The sequence below is a fragment of the Schistocerca piceifrons genome, chromosome 2, assembly GCF_021461385.2.
Source record: "Schistocerca piceifrons isolate TAMUIC-IGC-003096 chromosome 2, iqSchPice1.1, whole genome shotgun sequence".
Lineage (NCBI taxonomy): Eukaryota > Metazoa > Arthropoda > Insecta > Orthoptera > Acrididae > Schistocerca > Schistocerca piceifrons.
Window position 1 is genome coordinate 467,232,205 of NC_060139.1, and position 27,670 is coordinate 467,259,874.

Genomic DNA, 27,670 nt, shown 5'->3' on the forward strand with positions numbered 1-27,670 from the left:
GGACCCTAGCGGGCGTCATCTGCGCGCAGCACCTGGCAGCGCGAGCGCGCTGTGGGCCCGGCACGCGCTGCGGGTTGCCGCCTACAGGCGCTGTCACGGCTCGCACCTCGCCTCGCCTGGCCGCCGACAATTTTCACGCCCCGCGCTCGGAACCAATTTCGCGTCGGCAATTGAGCGTCGCGTGCGCGCCGTCACTTATTGTTAGGTGTGGTGCGGCGGGGCTCACACATGGCTGCCCCTGTAAGCTGCAACCTGTTAACAGCGCTTAAGCCATCTGACGCCACGTCATCCTGGAGGGTGCCCGAACTGCACTGTACTGTTGCATAAGAGGGGGAGCCCTCATGGTTGTTGATGGGAGATAAGAGTTTATTGCCGCGTTCAGATCGGGATCGTTATAAATGGAGTACTAGTCCTTCTGTGACACGGAAAAGAGGTTTGGAACTAACTCCATTCGAAGAGAAATCAAGTATCTAACCACCACAACACCTCGTTGCTGATTAAGGTAGAGCTGTCTTCTCCCCCAAGATTCATTTGAACATCACTGTGCCTTACCAGGTGTGGTCCTGATGCAACTAGAATGGCCTTGACTTCCTCTGACTTTCTGACATACCCGTCCAGTTATAGGGGGACCTACGGTGAGGTGGGCGAAAATACGGAAACACTGCAAGAAATGCTTGCTTGAACATAAAACTAGACGCTAGCCAAGACTGCAGGTTGCAATGTTCCATTTGGCCACCAACGGCACCTCAGAAATGTCTCAGTCTTAGTCGCAGTCGGAACAGATTTCTGGGAATTTGTGACTGCATTATGTCGGAGCTTAGTGCATTCGAACATGGCCAAATTGTTGGTGCTCGAATGGTGGGTATCACCGTAAGTCTAAATGCGGTATCCCTAAATGCACGTAGGAATCTTCAATGAGAAAACTTGCACTTTCGCTACAAATATTCAGGTTCGGTTAGACAAATTTACTGTTGTCGTTGAAGTTACAGGAAACACGTTTGAAACAAATTTTTAGTAATAATGTGGAGTTTTACAGAATTCAGTCTGCACTGTTGGCCATTAAAATTACAGCAGTAGGGTGCATAGCCAATAACAGAGTTTTACTTATTATAGTAGGAAGAATACATGATTAGATTTGTACGTGAATTTGGGGTTACAGGGTGTGAAATTTAATTCGCAGAGCTATCACCTCTGGCAGAAACAATGACTATAGCCTGGCTTCACATCGAGCTTGGATCACAAATACGGATACCTGATTCCATGATGATTCACCACTATGCTAGAGTCATCAATCGTAACGGCTGACCAGTGCTGGCGGTCGTCTCTCGGCAACCCATGATCAAATATTTTCAATGGATGTGCAATCTAGGCAAGGCAACAGTCGAAACCCCTGCGTCTCGATTTAGGCCATGACAGCACGCGCAACACGCACACACTCTCTCCCTATACCACCACGCCAGGTACTGGACCCGTATGACAATAACTTATGCGATCTGGCAACGTTCGTTCTCGTCGGAGCCTGCAGACACCGATACGCAAACCGTGGTGCTGTACGCAGAAGCGGGACACGTCTGAAAAGACGGTATGTTACCAGGTTGCCACACCCGTGGCCGGTGTTGTTGTAAGACGCACCACTGCCGGCGATTGTCTCTCTGCTGCCGTGTCGAGGTAAGCCGCAACAACAGTCGCCGTAGTGACAGACCGTGGTGCTTCAAACGTTGTCGGACTGCCCGTCTGGATCATTCTCATACTGCTAATAAGTTCTTTTCCTGATTCGAGGTACGTGACGTAGCTGTACGCTCATGCACTCTCGAACGAACAATACGTCTGTCCAAGTGACGAATAACCGCATGGAGAAGTTGAGATCCTGAATGTTATTGAGTGCGCTCCTTCAGAACCTATCGGCTCCATATTGCAGCACAGGCGTGGGGTACATATCAATGCGAAAAGTTCGAACCCAGTCTGTGTGGTTGGAATGAAATGCTAATCATTACCGTAGTATACTTCGTGTCAACTGGACGCTTATATTTATGAAGTAGCAATTTTGATGGCTGGCACAATATTTATTGCAACATAATCTGTGACAACGAGCCGCGGTGACTCAGCAAGTACGAGGGTAATCCCAATAGTAAGGTCTCCTATTTTTTTATGAGTAAAAAAAATGGTTCAAATGGCCCTGAGCACTATGCGACTTAACTTCTGAGGTCATCAGTCCCCTAGGACTTAGAACTACTTACACCTAACTAACCTAAGGACATCACACACATCCAAGCCCGAGGCAGGATTCGAACCTGCGACCGTAGCGGTCGCGCGGTTCCGGACTGGAGCGCCTAGAACCGCTCGGCCACAACGGCCGGCTCACCTGTACGGAAACATTTCTAATGAATACACAACCACACATATTGCCAATGTATGGAAGTTTAGATCTAGCGCTGAAGCGTGCTGAGATAGCCTAATGGTAAGGCGGCCGCTCGCCATGAGCGAGAAAACCGTGTTCGAGTCCCAGTCCAACACAAATTTTCATTGTCACGATTCAGTTACTCGTACAGCTGATTGTTATCCATATTTGCAACTGCAAATAAGTTTCATGTCAGTGAAAAATGCCGGGTTGCACCGCACTTCGTAGATTATGTTCCAGTCATCTTATACAGATAAATACAGGTCTTGTGTGCTTTTCAAGGGACTCATATACCATTCTTCCTCAAAAATAGTGGCAACGATGATCAAGGTGTAAGCGATCACCCACCCTCCTCTCCAAAGTAGATCACAAACGCTCGATAATACTGAGACCTGGTGACTGTCGTGGCCAGGGGCAACGTGATAATTCATCATCGCGCCCACAGAACCATTCCTGGACGATGGGAGCTTGGTGAACATGGGCCCTGTTGTCTTGGAACACAGCATAACCACTGGGGAACAAACATTGTATCATGGAAAGGACCTGATCAGCCAGAATGGCCAGACAATCCTTGGCAGTTATGCAACTTTTCAGAGTAACCATGGGACCCATGGAATACCACCATATGGCGGCAGAGATCATCAACGAACCCCCACCGTATTTCACTTTTGGGAGGTAGACTTGGGCAGATGTTGGGATCAGTGTGAAGGAAGACTCATCCGACCAACTGACTTTCTTCCATTCCTCCACAGTCCAGGTTCTATGGCTTCGGTACCACGTTTTTCTGTTATGGGAATTTACATCACTTACGTGTGGTTTTCGATTTCCAGCTTACCCTGCAATTCCTTGGTTTTGAAGTGAGTGCGACATTTAATTCTGCAGTTACTTTTGCCCCTGTCGACCTCTTATTTTTCATGACAATCCTCGTCAATGACCGCTCGTGACGATCACTCAACACACACTTTCGTCCGCGTTGTGACTTAGCGGATGATGTTTTCCCGCTTTACCTGTACGCGTTTTAAATTTTCGATACGGTGCCTCTTGGTACAGGAAACTCTTCGGTTCGGCGGCATGGAATCAGGTATCTGCATTTGTGATCCAAGCTCGATGTGAAACCTGCGTGTTAGTGTATAATTACCTCGTTTTCTTCTTCTTCACTCCGTTATTGTCACTCTTTTTGCTCTTCGACTCTGACTTCTTGGACGTCGTCGTCGGCGTCTGGGTAGGAGTCTCCATGGCTGCTGAAACATTGTAGCATGTCACACATAAATTCATTACAAAATTATAAAAGTTGTATCATCTGTCTACTATCGCTGTTACAAATCTTAAAGAAATAAAAAAGTAGGTTCTTTGTATAGGAATGAATTCTAAAACATTTGAATAGTTTTATCAACTCGTGTTTACACTCTCAGAAATTTTTGCAAAGTACCTGTTACACTACATACACACATCTTGGAGAGTTCTTGACAAATGATTGCATCGAGACACGGACGTAGAGCTATGAACTAAGTGCAACTAAGTGACGCATTGATACAACCACAAGACATGCCTTCTCGAAGAGCAGTGTCGAAATACTCGGCCGGAATCCAAAGTAACTTAAGGCGAATGCTAGGCTGATTCATTTAAAAAAGGAAACTGTCGGTTTCATGTCCCATCCTGTTTAAATGTGGGGGTATCCTATCACTGAAGCAAGCAAATATGTCTGTACCCTGGCATACCGACTAAGTTAATTTGATCCTCTATTGCGTGACTTTCTTTACGAAACCATTATCAGTGAAAAAATCAGGGGATAGAGCTTGACACACAAAATACAGGTCGAAAAAGAAACTTTTATTTAATTTCGATTTCTTCAATACATTGATTGATTATTAATTGTTCAGTTACAGAGACAATGAAACATAGTCTGTACTATCATTTAACATAAGAAATAATTCCCTTTTTATCTGATTTCGTGTTTGTTTACATACACTCGACCTTCAGAGAAAAGATTATCGATTTTGAACTGTTTCTGCCAACTTAATGACGCTAGACAGTCTAGCTGGATGTAACCAGACTGTGTGTGTTACCAGACGGCAACATTAAACGAAAATGTTCAAATGTGTGTGAAATCTTATGGGACTTAACTGCTAAGGTCATCAGTTCCTAAGCTTACACACTACTTAACCTAAATTATCCTAAGGGCAAACACACACACCCATGCGCGAGGGAGGACTCGAACCTCCGCCGGGACCAGCCGCACAGTCCATGACTTCAGCGCCCAATACCGCTCGGCTAATCCCGCGCGGCCAACATCAAACGAGTGGTTTCCCTATCGTTATACGTAAATTTATGGTTTGTTGCCAAATGGTAACACCATGTAACACAGGGTTAAATGAGAGTTTCCTTTTGTTATGTCGTTACGTTACGCAATAACGCAACTCTAGTGTGAACTTAATTTTTGGAATAGTCTGTTAATACAAAAGTTTAGCGTGACTTCGTTTCGGTGGATAACTGAAATACCGGGCAACTATAAAATTCTTTGATTCGGATAGCTTATAGAGTGCGATTACCCATCCAAAGTTAGGGGACGTTAACAGGACGTCTGTCCTTCCATTTGTGGTATGATATGGGTGACTGAATTCAAACGGGGATTACTTCTCCTGAAAGTCGTTGACGTGAAAGATATCCCAAACTTGCTATCGCAAATGAAAGTTAACATTAAATACGTGACATCGTAGGAATTTGGAAGAATTAACTATGAGACACCTTTGTGCTAGTAGGAGTCGTATTTGTTGAAGGTTGACTAAAACTAAATGTGAAAGAGAATTTCACAATGAAATCAGTTGGTTTTATGAGCAAATTTGGTACTTAAGATGAGACACGTGCACGATTTACAATTCCAGAAAATAAAGACCGTTCAAAGTGGTGGCTGTAAGCCGTTACTTCTGGCTTAAAGCGCTATCAGAGTCGAAATTTGTGCCGTTTAATATTAATATATGCTCATTTGTGAGCTTATTTTCCAATTTGAAGGTTTTTTATGCAAGGAATGAACATAGTGTAAATAAAACAAGTGTAATGAGGTCAGGTGATAATGAAGGAATTCGGTTAGGAAACGTGATGCTGAAAGTAGTAGGCGAGTTTTGCTACTTGCCTAGCGAAAAAACTGACGACGGCAGAAGTGAAGAGGATATAAGATGTAGAGTGCAATAAACAGTCGGCCGCGGTGGTCTAGCGGTTCTAGGCACTCAGTCCGGAACCGCGCGACTACTACGGTCGCAGGTTCGAATCCTGCCTCGGGCATGGATGTGTGTGATGGCCTTAGGTTAGTTAGGTTTAAGTAGTTCTAAGTTCTAGGAGACTGATGACCACAGATGTTAAGTCCCATAGTGCCCAGAGCCATTTGAACCATTTTTGCAATAAACAGAAACGATATACTGAAAATTGGAAATATACACGGCCTGATAAAAAAAGTAAAGCATGCAAATGTATGGTCGGATGTCAATGTCACTTCGCTCACGTACTCGCCATTGGAGCGCATGTAAATGAATAGAGTCTATCACAGGTAGAACGGTCAGCAGAGTTCATTAATGCTGATCGTGTTTAGTGTAGCTACCAGGCCTGGTAGCGTGTAAAGGAGAGAGGACAGCATCTTACGTTGGGTGATAGCTGTGAAGGACACGAAGATGTAACGTCCTCGTGTGTGACTGCGTTTTCGGAACCTGACAGAGTTTGGTGGGCGGGTGGGGGGTGGGGGGGGGGGGCGCTAAATTGTCGGTCTTCCGTCTGACCGGCCGGTCGATTAGTTTTTTAGGGGCATTCGGAAGTGACAGTGGCTCGGTGGTGGACTGCATGGGAACTTGAGGGCAGCCATACCGGTCATTAAAATTCCGGTCGACCACTTCTGACCAGCACAAGGGAGGATCGCGTATTGTGCATTGAGCGCATGAGAATCGTTACACATCTACGCGTTTGGAATGATTCCGTGACCGGAAAGCATGGACCGTTGATGAATGGCTTCGCATTGTGTTCAGCGATGCACTACCCTGGACGACAATCGTCGGCGAGCAAGGCGGCCACCATTCTTCCAATATTTTGGTAGGGCAGAACGATGTTACTTCTGGCACAGGTCATCCCCGTTTACAAGAAGGGACGTCGAACAGATGCGCAGAACTATAGACCTATATCTCTAACGTCGATCAGTTGTAGAATTTTGGAACACGTATTATGTTCGAGTATAATGACTTTTCTGTAGTCTAGAAATCTACTCTGTAGGAATCAGCATGGGTTTCGAAAAAGGCGGTCATGTGAAACCCAGCTCGCGCTATTCGTCCACGAGACTCAGAGGGCCACAGACACGGGTTCCCAGGTAGATGCTGTGTTTCTTGACTTCCGCAAGGCGTTCAATACAGTTCCCCACAGTCATTTAATGAACAAAGTAAGAGCATATGGACTATCATACCAATTGTGTGATTGGATTGAAGAGTTCCTAGACAACAGAACGCAGCATGTCATTCTCAGTGGAGAGAAGTCTTCTGAAGTGCCGCAGGTGAGTGTTGTAGGACCGTTGCTATTCACAATATACATAAATGACCTTGTGGATGACATCAGAAGTTCACTGAGGCTTTTTGCAGATGATGCTGTGGTGTATCGAGAGGTTGTAACAATGGAAAATTGTACTGAAATGCAGGAGAATCTGCAGCGAATTGAGGCATGGTGCAGGGAATGGCAATTGAACCTCAATGTAGACAAGTGTAATGTGCTGCGAATACATAGAAAGATAGATCCCGTATCATTTAGCTACAAAATAGCAGGTCATCAACTGGAAGCAGTTAATTCCATACATTATCTGGGAGTACGCATTAGGAGTGATTTAAAATGGAATGATCATATAAAGTTGATCGTTGGTAAAGCAGATGCCAGACTGAGATTCATTGGAAGAATCCGAAAACAAAGGCAGTAGGTTACAGTACGCTTGTTCTCCCACTGCTTGAGTACTGCTCAGTAGTGTGGGATCCGTACCAGATAGGGTTGATAGAAGAGATAGAGAAGATCCAACAGAGAGCAGCGCACTTCGTTACAGAATCGTGTAGTAATTGTGAAAGCATTACGGAGATGATAGATAAACTCCAGTGGAAGACTCTGCAGGAGAGACGCTCAGTAGCTCGGTACGGGCTTTTGTTGAAGTTTCGAGAACATACCTTCACTGAGGAGTCAAGCAGTATATTGCTCCCTCCTACGTATATCTCGCGAAGAGACCATGAGGATAAAATCAGAGAGATTAGAGCCCACACAGAAGCATACCGACAATCCTTCTTTCCACGAACAATACGAGACTGGAATAGAGGGGAGAACCGATAGAGGGACTCAAGATACCCTCCGCCACACACTGTCATGTGGTTTGCGGAGCACGGATGTAGATGTAGATGGTGTCGTGGTGTGAGGAGCCATCACCTATGACTTCACGTCTGGTAGGGACTGAGGGAACTCTGACGACACAACGATACGTCACGGACCTCCTGCGTCATCATGTGTTAGCTCTCATGCGACATCATCGTGGTGCGACTTTTCAACAGGACAATGCTCGTCCACACAAGGCACTTGTCTCTATGAACTGACTGCTTGGTGTTGATGTACTCCCGTGGCCAGCAAGGTGCGCAAATCTGTCCCCGATGGATCGCGTGTGGAACCTGATCGGCCGTCTAGAACCAGTTTACAACATTTGTGGGCCAGCTTGCGTCATGAGAGGATAGATGGTATTTACACCCTTCGCAACCGAATTAGTCCACGCATTCAGGCTTGAGGGGATGCAACGTCGTACTGATAAGTGGGCTCATCCTTCAAACTCTTCATAAATTTGACTATTTCGCATCACTGCAGTAACATCAGACACCTTTTCTTTTTTTTTTTTTTTTTTTTTTTTTTTTTGAAAGACATCATGTTTACGTCAGTGACTGTTAAACTTTTTATTTTCACTATTGCAATTTCGGCCTTAGGCCAATATCAAGTGCAGATGTTTTGGCTTTAAGCCATGTCAACTTTATACAGGCTGACACATTTATATGTCCATATATCGTAAAACAGCACAGACGAGTGTGCTCGCACTACTTACCAGCGTTACGAATGTATATAACAGCAAATGACAACGACATATAAATGTGTCAGCCTGTATAAAGTTGACATGGCTTAAAGCCAAAACATCTGCACTTGATATTGGCCTAAGGCCGAAATTGCAATAGTGGAAATAAAAAGTTTAACAGTCACTGGCGTAAACATATTGTCTTTCAAAAAATTTCGCATTACTGTGAATCCCTTGCGGCTACCTCACTATCTTTTCTTTTCTTTTCTTTTTTTTTTTTTTTTGACAGGCAGTGTATGTTTTCCTGTTTTAGTCTCATTAACTCTTCTAGAATGTAAAACTTGTTGTAGTGATTTTTTGAATTTATGTGTCTCCAGACAAAATTGTATTTTATTATAATTGTTATTTGAATTCATTGTATTTTTATTTAGAGGGTGTCCGGGAAGAAGGGACGAATATTAAAGTGCTATAGAACATACAAAATTTATTGAAAATGTAATTTTTCTCCATACACATTGAATAACTTCTTCCATTTATCTAAGAAAAATTGTATCCACCAGACGACCACCCAAGGCCGCGCGGCAACGAGCAATGCGTTCACTGAAGTTCTCGATGACGCTTTCACAAACATCTGGTGGGGTGCCGTTAATAACCATTTTAAATTCAAGCTTCAATTGTTGTATTGTTTGTGGTTTGTTCACATAAAGTTTTTATTTCACGAAGCCCCACAAAAAATCACAAGGTGTAAGATCGCATAATATGGCAATCGATTCCTGGTTGCCACCCAAAGAGATAATTTTTTGAGGAAACATTTTATTCAGCAGAACAACCTTTCACGGGATGTGTGACATGTAGCACCGTCTTGTCGAGACCAAAAATTGTCATTTTCATCAATAAGAGAAAAAAAGCAACCAGAAAGCATGTTTCGGTAACGGTCGCCGTTCACAGTGACGGAAATTTCCTCATCATTTTCACAAAAGTACGCGCCGATCGCTCCTCCCGCCCAGAACTCACACCGCACAGTCGTGCGTTGTGGATGCCTATCATCTTCAACGGTCACTCGCGGATTTTCGTTACCGCAATTTCTGCAGTTCTGCTTACTGACGTACCCATTGAGGTGGAAATGCGCCTCATCTGAGAAAATTATTCTTTTTGTGAAGTTCTCGTTCTCCTCTTGTCGAGCCAGGAGCCTTTGAGCAAATCGATGTCTCTTTCCAAGACCTGTAGGCTTCAGCTCTTGTGCAAGGTGAATGCATTTTCAGATCTTGTATTCAAATAGAACTCGGTGGTCCTGTTTCCTTAGCGTTTGAAACACAACCCATGGCCTCAAACTTCCGGATCAACTTCCGAACTGATGATTCGGTTAGAGTAGCATTGTGTTCGTGTGTCACACACACTTCACGAACGGTTGCCGTGCGACTTTCACTGTTTTTGTAATAACTTTTTATCATTTCGATATGTTGCTCAGTTGTCATCTGCTCCTTGACGAAAATAAACATCAAACAACAATGCTCGGCACACAAAAGCTATCAGGCTACTAATGGGAAAGATCCCAGATAACAAATATGAAACAACCATAGCTGCCAACCGTCATATGACAAAATGGCTCAAAATTCAAGTTTGTCCTTACTTCCTGGACACCCGTTATATAAAAAATTATGTTAACCCATTGTTTTAGATATGGGCAGTGAAAAAAAAAGAGCATTGGCTGTCGGGTAGGACGAGATGTAATATTTGTCGTAATGATTTTTTGAATTTATGTGCCTTCACGCCGGTCGCTGTGGCCGAATTCAGTTCGGAATCGTGCAGCTGCTACGGTCGCAGGTTCGAATCCTGCCTCGGGCATGGATGCCTGTGATGTCTTTAGGTTAGTTAAGTTTAAATAGTTCTAAGTCTCTGGGACTGATGACCTCAGATGTTAAGTCCTATAGTGCTTAGAGCCATTTGTGCCTCCAGACAAAATTGTATTTTATTAGAGTTACTTTTTGAACTCTTTGTATTTTAGGTACATAAATTTTTGAATGGTAATTAATTGAAACCCTCAGCTGCCGACAGGTGTTATTGATATACCTCGACGGGGACAGCTGAAAATGTGTGCCCCGACCGGGACTCGAACACGGGATCTCTTGCTCACATGGCAGACGCTTTATCCATCTGAGGCACTGAGGACACAGATGAATACCGCGACTACAGGGACTTATTCCTTGCACGCTTCCCGTGAGACCCACATTCTCAACTGTCCACAATCTACATACGTAATGTACCTAATAGATATTTGCCCATCCACTCATTACTCGCGCACACTAAGGTGACGATTCCCGTAAGAGTTCGGGCAACCTGTGCGCATTCGCACAGACGAAGGTCAATGACTGGGTAGCCTTTAAATATATATATATATATGAAGATAGTAACTGTTCTCGAAAGAACAGATACCCAGCCATTGAGCTTCGTCTGTGGAATGTAGATTGTGGACAGTTGAGAATGTGGGTCTCACGGGAAGCGTGCAAGGGATAAGTCCCTGCAGTCTGGTTATGCATCTGTGTTCTCGGTGGTTCAGATGTGTATACAGTTGGTGCAGTGGATATAGTTGCACCGGCACGGTAGCTCAGTTTGTTCGGTCAGGGGGCTACTTGCCCTCTGTAATAAAAAAAAAACTGAGTAAAGGAATCAACGATCAACTTGAACGGATGTATTGTGACCACCGCCCAGACCATACGCAACGAGCAATACCGAAAAAAAAGATGGGTAGAGCGTCTGCCATGTAAGCAGGAGATCCCAGGTTCGAGTTCCGGTCGGGGCACGCATTTTCAGCTGTCCACATCGAGGTATACCAACAACACCTGTCGGCAGCTGAGGGTTTCAATTGATTATCATTTATTCTAGAGAAGCTGCACGGTCATCAGTGGTATCTGTTCTTTCGAGAACAGTTACTATCTTCGTATACAATTTTTTTTAGCTTAACCCATTGATTTACATATGGGAAATAAAAAGTAGAGGGCATTGGATATCAAATAAGAGGAAATGTAACATTCGTCATAGTGAATTTTTAAATCCGTGTGCCTCCAGACAAAATTATATTTTATTATAATTACTATTTGGATTTGTGTATTTTTATGTATTAAAAAAGCAATTTAGCTTGAACCACGCTTTTATTTATGGGAAATAAATAGAGGGCGTTGGTTTTTCAGTACGACATAATACTATGGTAGGTGTGTGGAACTGTAAACAGCGACCTCAATTGGACTAACGCTTGTACGTGGTAGAGTTACATTAGAATGTGTGTCGTTATAATTACATTCAGTTTACATGATTACTTACAACGGTACGAAGCTGTGGAATTGTAATTATTTACAATTGTGACATGGCATTTGATGGATGTGCTGTTTATATAGGGTGAGTCACCTAACGTTACCGCTGGATATATTTCGTAAACCACATCAAATACTGACGAACCGATTCCACAGACCGAACGTGAGGAGAGGGGCTAATGTAATTGGTTAATACAAACCATAAAAAAATGCACGGAAGTATGTTTCTTAACACAAACCTACGTTTTTTTAAATGGGACCCCGTTAGTTTTGTTAGCACATCTGAACATATAAACAAATACGTAATCAGTGCCGCTTGTTGCATTGTAAAATGTTAATTACATCCGGAGATATTGTAACCTAAAGTTGACGCTTGAAACCTCCGACGTTCAGTCGCGTGTTGTAACAAACACGGGCCACGGTCGGCGAGCAGCATCTGCAGGGACATGTTTACGATGACGATCGTGTTTACGAGTGTGGCTGTAGTGCACTGTTGTGGTATGGTCTAGCTGTCGCAGTGTCCGCATGTAGCGCTTGCTGCTATTGTTATTCTGTATTCGTCTCTGCACGCAGACCAACTGTAGTACACCGTGTTACCAGACGTCTGTGATAGTGTAGTGTTGTAGGAACTGTGACCATGGTGTATTCGAACTCTGAAAAGGCGGAGATGATACACATGTATGGCAAGTGTCGACGAAATGCAGCTGAAGCCTGCAGGGTGTGTGCAGAACGGTACCCGTACAGAGAGCATCCAACGTGCCGCACATTGCAAAACATCTACCGCCAACTGTATGCAACAGGTATGGTCGTAGCACGCAAACGGGTCCGTAACAGGCCCGTCACAGGAGGAGCGGGTGCAGTTGGTGTGTTAGCTGCTGTTGCCGTGAACCCACACATGAGTACACGGGACATTGCGATAGCCGGTGGACTGAGTCAAAGTAGTGTCATGCGCATACTGCATCGTCACCGCTTTCACCCGTTTCATGTGTCGCTACATCAGCAATTACATGGTGATGACTTTAATCATCGAGTGCAATTCTGTCAATGGGCATTAACAGAGAATGCGTTGCAGTTCTACCTGTTTACCGATGAAGCGGGTTTCACAAACCACGGGGCAGTGAATCTGCGGAACATGCATTACTGGTCCGTGGACAATCCTCGCTGGCTCAGACAGGTAGAGCGACAGCGACCGTGGACTGTAAATGAATGGTGCGGAATCATTGGCGACCACCTCATTGGTCCTCACTTCATTGCAGGGGCCCAAACAGGTGCAACATACATCGCGTTTCTTCAGAATGATCTGCCAACGTTGCTCGAAAATGTCCCACTGGAAACGCGTCGACGTATGTGGTATCAGCAAGATGGTGCACCTGCACATTCCGCAATTAACACTAGGCTGACTTTTGACAGGATGTTCTACGGGCGTTCCACAGGATGTGGAGGACTCATAAATTGTCCAGCCCGTTCTCCTGATCTTACACCTCTGGACTTATTTCTGTGGGGTACGTTAAAGGAGAATGTGTACCGTGATGTGCCTACAACCACAGAGGATATGAAACAACGTATTGTGGCAGCCTGCGGCGACATTACACCAGATGTACTGCGGCGTGTACGACATTCATTACGCCAGAGATTGCAATTGTGTGCAGCAAATGATGGCCACCACATTGAACGTCTATTAGCCTGACATGTCGGGACACACTCTATTCTACTCCGTAACTGAAGACGGAAACCACGTGTGTACGTTTACCTCACCCCTCATGGTAATGTACATGTGCGTCAGGGAAAAAGACCAATAAAATGGTGTTAGCATGTGGACGTAATGTGCTGTTCCAGCCTCTTCTGTACCTAAGGTCCATCACCGTTCCCTTTGGGTCCCTAGGTAATTCGGTGCTCTCCGATACACACGATCGAACAGCGGAGGAGTGGTACTCAAGCGTCAACTTTAGGTTGCAATATCTCCGGATATAATCAACATTTTACAATGCAACAAACGGCACTGATTACGTATTTGTTTATATGTTCAGATGTGCTAACAAAACTAACGGGGTTCCATTTAAAAAAACGTAGGTTTGTGTTAAAAAACATACTTCCGCGAATTTTTTTATGGTTTGTATTAACCAATTACACTAGCCCCTGTCCTCACGTTCGGTCTGTGGAATCGATTCGTCAGTATTTGATGTGGTGTACGAAATATATCCAGCGGTAATGTTAGGTGACTCACACTGTATAATGAGATTTTCACTCTGCAGCGGAGTGTGCGCTGTTATGTGTCTCGGCCCGGCACACAGTTTTGATCTGCTGTTTATATGTCTGATTCTTGTATTACTTTTAATTATAGCACTGATGTTGGCTGAACTGTCAGTCGAAATCTAGATCCGCAATGCAATATAAAAGACAGATGATATTACGATGGATGCCGACCTTCTTCCTGTCCTGTGTTAGAAGTATTTGTTTGGAGTATAAGGTTTGCATCAGTCAATGGTCACACAAATTTTATTTATTGAGTATACCAGTTTCACCTTTTCAGTCGTTGTCAATAGTCCATAATGCTTCTTGGCCGATGGCTGACCGAAAACTCGATACCGGCATATCCAATAAATAATATTTGTGAGAGCACTGAATGATGTAAACTTTGTAGACAAAATTAGTGAAATTACGTGTGGTGTCTGCCAATAACGTGCCAGATATTAAGATATCTTGTTTGGGGTGTAGCCTTACATAGAAGAGAAACGTGAACGATTAACGACGCAGACGAGAAGAGCAGGGTTTGAAATATGACGCTACAGAGGAATGCTGAAGTTTATAGGGTAGGTCGAATATTTAATGATGGGGTACTGAACAAAAAAACTAACCTGCCCGAGGCAGGATTCGAACATGCGACTGGAGCAGCAGCACAGTTCCGGACTGAAGCGCCTAGAACCGCACAGCCACAGCGGCCGACAGTTCATTCAATACATCGTGCTTATCAGCAATTGAGGACTGGTCCTGGGACATCAAAGAGAAGTTAGTTTGGTGACAGAGGGGTAGAAATTATAGTGGGATATAAAGGTTGACTACAGTAAGGATCCTGAAATGGATTGATGTTGCAGTACTTGTGCAGCATAGAGTGGGGTTGAGAGCTGCGTGAGACCAGTCTTCAAGAATAACAACCCAGGACAGATGGATTTCGTAGTTACATCACAATACGGGCTGCATGTGAGTGCACGGCGTACACACCGGAGACGATGAAGGTCTGCTGCTGCTGCTGCTGTTGCTGCTGTGAGTCGGCGTGCTGCAACAGCGGGTCATCCTTGCGCTTGGCGGCAGGCTGCGTGACGAGCGGCGGCGTGGGCCCGGGGCCCGCGTCACCAGCCGCGCTGAACAGCCCGCCCCCGCCGCCCCCGCCGCCTCCGCTGCCTCCTGTGCCGCCGTCCTGGCCCTGCCCGCCCCCGCCGGAGCCGGCGCCGGCGCCGCCGTCCATCTTGCCCAGCAGAATGTCCGAGTGCTGGAGACCCAGCATCACCTGCACAGACCGGTCACCGCTGTAAGCTGCTCAAATTGCAGTCCGCAAACCTGACACATCTCCATGATGGCGAGCAGCGTCTACTTTCACTTTTAACTTCCTTCTCAAAAGTTTTGGAAAATATACTGCTTTTAAGAATAGTTCAACACGTCTGCACGGTGTGCGGACATTTGCCACGCCGGACATTTGCCACGATTTTACCTGCCCCTAAGGGTTGGATCCCTTGTCTCCCCCTCCTCCTCCTCCTCCTCCTCCTCCTCCTCCTCATCGCTTACTGAGCCTTTCCGCTGGTTTACTTAACATAGAACCAGAATCTCTTTGGATTTTCCGCCGCATTTCTAGACAGAGTTTCGTTGTGGATACTATCAAATGCATCTCGCATTGAAATCCGCACCAAATTTCGAGCCTCAGTAAAACTTCGCCAGTCTTGGGGATTTTGCGTTCGTCTAAATTATACTTGCCTTTTTCGGTGCTCCTGCATCAGCTTTCTGTCGTGTTTTGTGTACCATGGGGGATCAGTTCCGTCTCTCATTAATTTATTTGGTATGAATCTCTCGAGTGCTGTTGATACTATTTCTTTCAACTTAAGCCACGTATGGTCTTCACTTACATAGTTTGGAGGGATTGGAGACGGTCTCTTACAAAGACGTCAACCGATTTTTTAGTTGCTTTTATAAATAGATATATTTCGCGTTTAGTTTTGGTGAATTTCTTTGTTACGGAACTGAGCCTCGCTACGACTGTGTGTTCACTAATCCCTATATCCGTCGTGATGCTCAGGATTATTTGTGGCTAAGAGGTCAAGTGTGTTTTCGTAACCATCTACAATTTGAATGGCCTCGTGAACTAATTGTTCAAAATAATTTTTATAAAAGGGTTTAGAGCAATTACGGAAGTTGTTTTCTATCTACAATAGGGTCTGAAATCTATTTTTGTCAACATACGGAAGATAAATTGAAGTCAGTGCCAACTCTAATTGTATGAGTACAGTACCTATTTGTGATGAGACTCAAGTTTTCTTGGAACTGTCCAGCCACTGTTTCATCTGAGACCGGGGGTCGGTGAAAGGAGCCAGTTATTAATTTATTCCGGTTGTCGAATTTGACCTCCGCCCAAACTAAGTCACAGGAACTATCTGCTTCAATGTCGCTTATCAGCTGGAACACACATTACATTATTTTTCCTTAAGTTCTGCTTCTTGTTTCTGTTGTAGTGCAGATCATTACAATTACAGCTTTTCCCTCCAAAGCCTAGGACGCTTTCTCTGTGACCCTGTAAATACCACAGCTAAACAACGTAGAACAACAACGTACGTTACAAGCATAGCATTTTGTATTACTTCATTTCCTTATTTCCAACATTTTAAAATTGTACGTCGACTTTAGATGACATGTCAATCATAGATGATCTTATCTCTACTTAGTGAACGTATTTTCAGTCATGTTTTGAACATTGTCCTGCTACACTTTATTAACTAATGTTTCGCCGCAAGGGATATCGCATTTTAGAGGGTAAATTAATATGGATGATGTCGTTCCTTTTTCAAACATTCACATACCCGTTTCTTCTTTCCTTATTATCTTTTGGGCATGCAGTTGTAGTAATTAAAGTAGGCTCAAATGCAGTGATCAAAAAGAAATGATTAGCGTACATTCGCATTCTCTTTACATCGTTCCTTTCTTGTTGCTCTCATGGCGATGGACTGTTTCTATCGCAATCAGTAAGCGTGAAAGGAAGCTACCGTACACACAGAGGGATCTATATTTATATTTGGCAGAACTAATTACATACTGACATAATCGTTGGTGTTGCTTTCGTTTCCCAACATATATCTACACTCCTGGAAATTGAAATAAGAACACCGTGAATTCATTGTCCCAGGAAGGGGAAACTTTATTGACACATTCCTGGGGTCAGATACATCACATGATCACACTGACAGAACCACAGGCACATAGACACAGGCAACAGAGCATGCACAATGTCGGCACTAGTACAGTGTATATCCACTTTTCGCAGCAATGCAGGCTGCTATTCTCCCATGGAGACGATTGTAGAGATGCTGGATGTAGTCCTGTGGAACGGCTTGCCATGCCATTTCCACCTGGCGCCTCAGTTGGACCAGCGTTCGTGCTGGACGTGCAGACCGCGTGAGACGACGCTTCATCCAGTCCCAAACATGCTCAATGGGGGACAGATCCGGAGATCTTGCTGGCCAGGGTAGTTGACTTACACCTTCTAGAGCACGTTGGGTGGCACGGGATACATGCGGACGTGCATTGTCCTGTTGGAACAGCAAGTTCCCTTGCCGGTCTAGGAATGGTAGAACGATGGGTTCGATGACGGTTTGGATGTACCGTGCACTATTCAGTGTCCGCTCGACGATCACCAGTGGTGTACGGCCAGTGTAGGAGATCGCTCCCCACACCATGATGCCGGGTGTTGGCCCTGTGTGCCTCGGTCGTATGCAGTCCTGATTGTGGCGCTCACCTGCACGGCGCCAAACACGCATACGACCATCATTGGCACCAAGGCAGAAGCGACTCTCATCGCTGAAGACGACACGTCTCCATTCGTCCCTCCATTCACGCCTGTCGCGACACCACTGGAGGCGGGCTGCACGATGTTGGGGCGTGAGCGGAAGACGGCCTAACGGTGTGCGGGACCGTAGCCCAGCTTCATGGAGACGGTTGCGAATGGTCCTCGCCGATACCCCAGGAGCAACAGTGTCCCTAATTTGCTGGGAAGTGGCGGTGCGGTCCCCTACGGCACTGCGTAGGATCCTACGGTCTTGGCGTGCATCCGTGCGTCGCTGCGGTCCGGTCCCAGGTCGACGGGCACGTGCACCTTCCGCCGACCACTGGCGACAACATCGATGTACTGTGGAGACCTCACGCCCCACGTGTTGAGCAATTCGGCGGTACGTCCACCCGGCCTCCCGCATGCCCACTATACGCCCTCGCTCAAAGTCCGTCAACTGCACATACGGTTCACGTCCACGCTGTCGCGGCATGCTACCAGTGTTAAAGACTGCGATGGAGCTCCGTATGCCACGGCAAACTGGCTGACACTGACGGCGGCGGTGCACAAATGTTGCGCAGCTAGCGCCATTCGACGGCCAACACCGCGGTTCCTGGTGTGTCCGCTGTGCCGTGCGTGTGATCATTGCTTGTACAGCCCTCTCGCAGTGTCCGGAGCAAGTATGGTGGGTCTGACACACCGGTGTCAATGTGTTCTTTTTTCCATATCCAGGAGTGTATTTCGGAAAAGAAGCTCTGTATTTGGCCAAGATGTCGAAGAAGAAGGTCCCTTACGTATACTGGTTGTATCGAGTAAGATGTAGAGACGGCGGTTTGAAAGCGGACAGAAGTAGGAATGGCGTCCCTTACCTGAGGGATCGCTAACTGGCGAAGAGGCAAGTGTGGCAAATGTCCGTCGTGGCAAATGTCCGGCATTCGTCTGCACAACTTGGCTTGCAGAAGAGCTACTCCACTGAACACGCCAGCTACCATTAGGCTAAACCCTGGTGAGTTGGACTACTTTTTCTTCTTCAGCATAAAATATTTTTGTTTTTTAAACTTTTTTGACTTCTGCCAGCGCATTCGAATAGCGTGTCATATAAACATAACTGCAATACATTATTGAGGCAATGCTACTTAAAATACGAAAAATATGATAAAATGAAAAAATGCCTGAATGGTCCATCTCATCCATAGGTGTGTGGGTGAGATGGACCAGTGTACTGGATGAGACGGATCACATCAAAACCACTATATATGAAGAAAAGATTCAATTAAAATTTCGTATTTTTATTTGTAGTATGTTGCAACGAGGACAGAATTACAGGGTGTTACAAAAAGGTACGGCCAAACTTTCAGGAAACATTCCTCACACACAAAGAAAGAAAATATGTTATGTGGACATGTGTCCGGAAACGCTTACTTTCCATGTTAGAGCTCATTTTATTACTTCTCTTCAAATCAGATTAATCATGGAATGGAAACACACAGCAACAGAACGTACCAGCATGACTTCAAACACTTTGTTACAGGAAATGTTCAAAATGTCCTCCGTTAGCGAGGATACATGCATCCACCCTCCGTAGCATGGAATCCCTGATGCGCTGATACAGCCCTGGAGAATGGCGTATTGTATCACATCCGTCCACAATACGAGCACGAAGAGTCTCTGCATTTGGTACCAGGGTTGCATAGGCAAGAGCTTTCAAATGCCCCCATAAATGAAAGTCAAGAGGGTTGAGGTCAGGAGAGCGTGGAGGCCATGGAATTGGTCCGCCTCTACCAATCCATCGGTCACCGAATCTGTTGTTGAGAAGCGTACGAACACTTCGACTGAAATGTGCAGGAGCTCCATCGTGCATGAACCACATATTGTGTCGTACTTGTAAAGGCACATGTTCTAGCAGCACAGGTAGAGTATCCGGTATGAAATCATGGCGGTGAATCGAGGAAGTACAGTACATACTGACGAAACTAAAATGAGCTCTTACATGGAAGTTAAGCGTTTACGGACACATGTCCACATAACATCTTTTCTTTATTTGTGTGTGAGGAATGTTTCCTGAAAGTTTGGCCGTACCTTTTTGTAACACCCTGTATACTATTAAATACAGGGTATATCAAGAAGAATTATCCGATGTAAAAAAATCATAACTATTATGTCATTTGAGAAACGTTCATGAACAACATGATGTTGAAAAGAGCAAACTCTCCAAAGTTCCCGCAGAAGTGTGCGCCCACTTCAGTTCTAGTAAAAGAAGGTCGGAACAACAGAAAGCGTTTTGTGTTCTACGTTTTCCGCAGTGCGGGTCAGTAATAACTGTTCAGCGTGACTTTCGTACTAGGATTGGTATACGGATCGTCCTACAGCACAGAGCATTAGACGATGGCATGAACAGTTCCGAGAAACAGGTTATTTGTGTAAAGGCAAATCGCTGGGCCGTCCCCGACTGGTAAATGGTCTACTACGAGGGTGAGTCAAATGAAAACCTTAAATTTGTTATAACAAATTATTTTGTAAGTTGGTAAGCGTGCTACAAGCAGCGTGCACAATGGCCCGTAGGTGGCAGTATAGTGCAGATGCACACGTACCGTCGCAGTATCAGTATAAAGATGGCCGTCCCACTTGCGACTTGCACCAGGGAAGAACAGCGTTCTGTTATTCTGTTTTTGCGTAGTGAAGATGTGAAACCTATTGAAATTCATCGACGAATGAAGGTTCAGTACGGCGATACATGTTTGTCACAGCAGCAAGTCTTCGAATGGAGTAGGAGGTTCGCAAATGGTATGACTTCAGTGGAAGATGCTCCTCGTCCAGGTCAGGCACAACGAGTTGTGACTCCACAGAACACTACAGCAGTTGAAGCCATAGTGGAGGAAAACCACCGAGTGATACTGAATGACGCTGCAGCACGTTTACAGATTAGTCATGGGTCAGCACACCACACTGTGCATGATGTGCTCCAGTTTCACAAAGTGTCTGCAAGATGGGTGCCGCGGCAGCTGACTCCTGAAATGAGAGAACGACGTGTTGATGCTTGTGAAAAACTTCTTCGGCGCTTTGAAAGAGAAAGTGATGGCTTCCTTGCAAGAATCGTTACTGGGGACGAAACCTGGGATCACTTCCACCAACCAGAAACGAAGAGAGCGAGCAAGGAATGACGTCATTCCTCATCACCAAAACCAAATAAGTTTCGAACAGAACCATCAGCAGGGAAGGTTATGCTGACTCTCTTTTGGGACGAAAAAGGCGTCATTTTGGAGCATTACATGCCTAGAGGGACCACTGTCACCAGTGCAACATACACAGATCTCCTAAAAAGTCATCTGCGGCCTGCAATCAAATCAAAGCGACGTGGATTGCTGTCAGCGGGTGTCCTTTTGCAACATGACAATGCAAGGCCCCACACTGCCCGTACAACAGTTGCAACAATCACAGACCCGCATTTTGAGTATCTTCCTCATCCACCATACTCACCAGACTTTGCAATCAAGTGATTTCCATACGTTTGGACCACTCAAAGACGCAATGGGAGGAAAGAAGTTCAGTTCTGATGAAGAGGTACGCCACGCGGTGCATGAGTGGTTGCGCAGACTACCAAAAGAATTGTTTATAAAGGAATTTATACACTTTGTAAGCGCTGGAGGACTTGCATTGAGCGTGGGGGAGATTATGTTGGAAAGTGATACAGCTTTGTGCCGCTTCTGCATAATAAATAATATTTAAAAAAATATTTAAGGTTTTCATTTGATTCACCCTCGTACTTAACTTAAATATTTAACAGCTAATTCAGCGCTGTACAAGGCAAGATATTTTCAATAACAGTAGAGCACGAGGAAAAGAAAGTATGTAAAACTAATTTTCAAAACCCATGGGTTTGCATACTGATAGAGAACCTGAACTGAAAACGCATGTTACAGATCCTCTCAGACGCTTGAGTTCACAATTACTTGCTCTAAGTGTAATTTTGTTGATGAAAACGTAACAAAATTAGTTTACTTTGGTCACTTACATTCTTTTACTCCTTTTGGAATAATTTTTGGGACGATATCACACATAAGCACAAAATATTCCTTGCTTAAAAGCAAGGATAATATTTGGTGTCTACTCTTGAGTCTCATGTAGACAGCTATTTAAAAAAATTAGCGTACTAACAGCAACCTCAAATTGCATTTACCCTCTTACGAGTTTTGTGTTGAAGAATCGTGCACTACCTGACAATAACAGTGGTTGTCATAATTATAGCACCAGAAACAAGTATACCTCCTCTAGGCACAACTTAGCCTTACTCTGCACACAAGGGAGTAAAATTTGCAGCCATAAAAATGTTTCGCCACATCCCTTGTGAGTTATAGGTGCAAGCTGATAATGGAAATTACAAAAACAAAATTGAATAATTTCAACTTGACAACTCCTTCTACTTCATAGACAAACTTCTGTGCAAATAGTATATACATAGCCGAATTACAGATCAAATTTTGTTGAAGATTAAAATAAAAAAAAAATCCATTTACGTAAATTGTCAGCACGTAGCCACGTATCTTATTGGTCATCCTACTAACACGTAACCACATCGTCGCGATTTATCAAGAATGTAATTCACGAAACATGCAAAACAAAAAATACAACAATACGTAAAACCCACAACACTCTACGATCGTAAATGTTCGTTGTATTCAATGACCGTAACACTTAATGATCATCTTCAGATTATTCTGTGTCCTTGCGATCACAGACTGTTGTGGATATTACAGATTGTCAGTCTTTGGGTTTTCTTTAAAGTGACCAAGTCACTCTTCATACAAAAAGAAATAAAACAACAACTGGAAATTGAAAGTGAAAACCACGGTGATAGCAGCTACTCACTGCGGCGTGGATTCGCCGGGTCAACAGAACAGTTGCAGCATCTTGCTGTTACATGCTGCCCCGCAACTTATGGAATTTGACGAGTACAAAGTGAATAGGCATACGTCCTTCTCAAGTGCATCCCATATTGGAACAATGGGTAGAGGCCTTGCGATCACAGAAACCAGGTAAGTACCCAATTATTTTATTCTTGATAATAATACGATTATAGTTGGTGGTGACTTTAATTTACTCTCTATATGTTCGCGAAAATACATGTTTAATTCCGGAGATACGCATAAAACATCATCCGAAATTGTGCTAAACGCATTCTCTGCAAATTATTTCGAGTAGTTAGTTCATGAGCCCACGCGAATTGCAAACAGTTGTGAAAACACATTTGACCTCTTAGCAACAAATAATCTTGAGTTAATAACGAGCATCAAAACGGATACAGCGATTAATGAACACAGGGCTATCATAGCAAGATTGAATATTGTAACCCCCAAATCATCCAAAAATAAACGAAAAATGTATCTATTCAAGAAAGCAGATCAAATTCAATTCGCGCCTTTCTGTGAGACAATCTCCACTCCTCCCAAATTAATAATGTAAGTGTAGACCAGATGTGGCTTGAATTCAAAGAAATAGTATCGGCAACAGTTGAGAGATTTATACCAAATAAATTGACAGACGACGAAGCTTATCCTCCTTGGTACACAAAACGGGTCAGAACACTGTTGCAGAAACAACGAAACAAACATGCCAAATTTAAACAGACGCAAAATCCCCAAGATTGGCGATCTTTTAGTTCTTTTACAGAAGCTCGAAGTTTAGCGCGGACTTTAATGCGAGATGCTAATAACAATTTCCACAATGAAACTTTGACTCGAAACTTGGCAGAAAACCCAAGGACATTCTGGTCGTAAGTGAAGTATGTTAGCGGCAAGAAACAATCAATGCCTTCTCTGCGGGATAGCAATGGAGATACTATCGAAGACAGTGCTGCCAAAGCAGAGTTACTAAACACAGCCTTCCGCAATGCTTTCACAAAAGAAGACGAAGTAAATATTCCATAATTCTAATAAGAACAGCTGCCAACATGAGTAACATAGAAGTAAATATCCTCGGATTACTGAATCAATTTAAATCACGTAATAAAAGCAAGTTTTCTGGTCCAGACTGTATACTAATTAGGTTCCTTTCAGAATATGCTTATGCATTAGCTCCATACTTAACAAACATTTAAAACCTTTCGCTCGACGAAAGATCCGTCCCCAAAGACTTGAAAGTTGCACAGGTCACACCAATATTCAAGAAAGGTAATAGGAGTAATCCACTAAATTACTGGCCCATGTCATTAATGTCAAAATGGAGCAGGATTTTGGAACATACATTGTGTTCGAACACTATGAATTACCTCGAAGACAATGGTCTATTGACACACAGTCAACATGGGTTTAGAAAACGTCGTTCCTGTGAAACACAACTAGCTCTTTATTCACATGACGTGTAGAGTGCTGTTGACAAGGGATTTCAGATCGATTCCGTATTTCTGAATTTCCGGAAGGCTTTTGACACTGAACCACACAAGCGGCTTGTAGTGAAATTGCATGTTTATGGAACGTCGTCTCAGTTATGTGACTAGATTTGTGATTTCCTGTCAGAGAGGTCACAGTTCGTAGAAATTGACGGAAAGTCATCGAGTAAAACAGAAGTGATTTCTGGCGTTCCCCAAGGTAATTTGCTGTTCCTTATCTATATTTTGAGCAGCTGTCTTAGGTTGTTTGCAGATGATGCTGTCGTTTATCGACTAATAAAGTCATCAGAAGACCAAAATAAATTGGTATTTGACGCTAAATAACGAAAAGTGTGAGGTCGTCCACACGAGTGCTAAAAGGAATTCGTTAAACTTCGGTTACACGATAAATCAGTCAACACTAAAGGCCGTAAATTCAAGCAAATACCTAGGAATTACAATTACGAACAACTCACATTGGAAGGAACACATAGAAAATGTTGTGGGGAAGGCTAACCAAAGACTGCCTTTTATTGGCAGGACACTTAGAAAATGTAACAGACCTACTAAGGAGACTGCCTACAGTACGCTTGTCCGTCCTCTTTTAGAATACTGCTGCGCCGTGTGGGATCCTTACCAGATAGGACTGACGGAGAAAATCGAAAAAGTTCAAAGAAGGGCAGCACGTTTTGTATTATCTCGAAATATGGGGGAGAGTGTCACTGAAATGATACAGGATTTGGGCCGGACATCATTAAAAGAAAGGCGTTTTTCGTTGCGACGGAATCTTCTCACGAAATTCCAATCACCAACTTTCTCCTCCGAATGCGAAAATATTTTGTTGATACCGACCTACATAGGGAGAAACGATCACCACGATAAAATAAGGGAAATCAGAGCTCGTACGGAAAGATATATGCGTTCGTTCTTTCCGCGCGCTGTACGAGATTGGAATAATAGAGAATTGTGAAGGTGATTCGATGAACCCTCTTCCAGGCACTTAAATATGATTCGCAGAGTATCCTTGTAGATGTAGATAATGTACTTCGTTCTTGGTAATATCTCTTTCTTGCGTCTTCATTCGTTAGACTCGATAAAAAACCTAGACGTGAGAGAAACATGTTGGGAAGGAATGAACAAGGCAAAACGGTTTTCTATAAAAACTCAACTTCCTAAATTCGAACGATGTAAACCTCAATACCGGAAAAAATTAATGAAGAGCTATATTTGGACCACTGCTTAGTAGTGTTGCAAACATTTTAATTAAAGTGATAGAGAAGGCTATTGAAATCAGATAGATTGATCGAACTAGTAATAAAAAAGTCAACAAGAAAAAATGTCTAGGAATGAACATAAGAATGAGAGCGATAGAATGGGTAAGCACATATTACATCATGAGTAGTTGAACTGTAGTTTATAGGGTAATTTACGAAAAGGCTTGTGGGGCAGATCAAGACATTAATAGTATATATGACAAATAGTCGGTGATATGGGATGCAGCGGCTATATTGAACTGATAAGGACATTTGGAAACCGAAAAGAATGCATCAGAAAGATGAAAGGCCGCGATATCACTTGGCCATGTGATCGGCGATCAGTAACTGAAAGAGAGACGCGCTGAGAGGACTCGCGGCGCCGTGTCACGGATTGGGCGGGTCCTCCCGCCGGAGGTTCGAGTCCTCCCTCGGACATGTGTGTGTATGTATGTGTGTGTGTGTGTGTGTGTGTGTGTGTGCGTGTGTGTGTGTGTGTGTGTGTGTGTGTGTGTGTGTGTGTCGTTCTTAGCATAAGTTAGTTTAAGTAGTGTGTAAGTCTAGGTACCAATGACGTCAGCAGTTTGGTCCCTTAGGAATTCACAGATTTTAACCTAAATCAGTCGTAAATTAACCGGAGTATCAGTCCGTAGCGATTTAAGGTGAAACTGATAAATAAATCTAGGCTTTGTAAAGGCAGATCCCAGACACAGTTATTGGTAGCATCCTAAGGAATTGCAGTTACGGACAAAAGAAGTCGACGAATTCTTGAGTGCTGTTTATCGGTATGGAATTCTTACCAACATGAATTAACGAAGTAGGCGCAGAAGATTCAGAGAAGAGCTGCACGATTCATCTCTCAGTTTGGTTAAGTCAGAGTGAAAGAGTCGCAGAGATGCTCCACATGCAACAAAGGCAGACGCCGCGAGAATAACATTTTTCGTACTGAAGAATCTCGCTTACAAAATTCCGAAAAAAAAAATGCTTCAAATGGCTCTCAGCACTATGGGACTTAACATCTTAGGTCATCAGTCCCCTAGAACTTAGAACTACTTAAACCTAACTAACCTAAGAACATCACACACATCCATGCCCGAGGCAGGATTCGAACCTGCGACCGTAGCAGTCCCGCGGTTCCGGACTGCAGCGCCTAGAACCGCACGGCCACCGCGGCCGGCACAAAATTCCGAGCTTCCGCGTCCGAAAACCAGTCGAGAAACACAATGCTTGCTGCAAAATACATCTCTCGTCACGACCTCGACTCTAAAATTAGAGAAATTATAGCTGGATAGAAGGTACAGGCATTCTGTCTCCGCGAGCACCGTCTCTGAATGGGTCAGGAAGCGGAAAATTAGTCTGAGGCACCCCACCCACTTCACGTCATCTCTTACAACAGATGTTGAGGTGGATTCGGAAGTTACGAGGTGGTGCGTAGTCTTACTCGGTTTGCACGTCTCTAGTTGATCCCCAAATAAACACGTGCCAGAAACAAACAAGCTCTTCCAGGTATTGTGCGCCGTAAAAACGGTGGCAGATCCCCTTTTCACTCATTACAAAAATTAAAGTAGATCACCATAGGCTTCAAACGTATCTGCTTTTCGACGGACTCGTTTCTTGTTAGCACCCTACGCCAACATTCATGGTATCTCGTCCCTCCAAGTGACCAAATAGGTGCTTCTACCAGTCAAACACAGAATTCCTGTACCCGCGCTAATCTCATCCTCTGTGACGCTGTTAACAGAGGTACCGGTACTCGTGTAGGAGTCTGGTTCCTATATTGCTTATGATGGAGTAAGTTCTGGGTCGTGTAGCTGATTACTTTTTATTGGTGCAAATGGTTCAAATGGCTCTGAGCACTATGGGACTCAACTGCTGAGGTCATTAGTCCCCTAGAACTTAGAACTAGTTAAACCTAACTAACCTAAGGACATCACACACATCCATGCGCGAGGCAGGATTCGAACCTGCGACCGTAGCGGTTTCGCGGTTCCAGACTGCAGCGCCAGAACCGCGCGGCCACTTCGGCCGGCTACTTTTTATTCTTACCCTACAATCAACTGGCGAATAACCTGCTTCGCTGTTATGACGTTAGCTACCCTCAACGATCCCTGTCATCCACACGTTGTTCAACAAAGTAGATCACCTTGGCAAAGACACCTTTCTCTGATCAATGTACTCAGTACAGAATTTTGTCACGGAGCATCTTGACAAGCCCAGCGTCTGCGCGAGTTTTTAAATGGAGAATCCTACGCGTCGAGCCAACATGA

General features: G+C 44.3%; 1 protein-coding gene across 1 annotated transcript in view; it reads right to left on the reverse strand.

The window, feature by feature from the left end:
* The window catches only part of LOC124775491 (homeobox protein OTX1), a 107,928-nt gene that overhangs the window by 63,430 nt on the left and 16,828 nt on the right, over positions 1–27,670 (reverse strand). Inside the window, exons 2-3 of the mRNA XM_047250324.1 lie at positions 14,981–15,266; positions 3,537–3,639 (exon numbers count right to left, since the gene is read on the reverse strand). Coding sequence (XP_047106280.1) covers positions 3,537–3,639; positions 14,981–15,266 — 389 coding nt within the window. The remainder of the gene's footprint in view (positions 1–3,536; positions 3,640–14,980; positions 15,267–27,670) is intronic.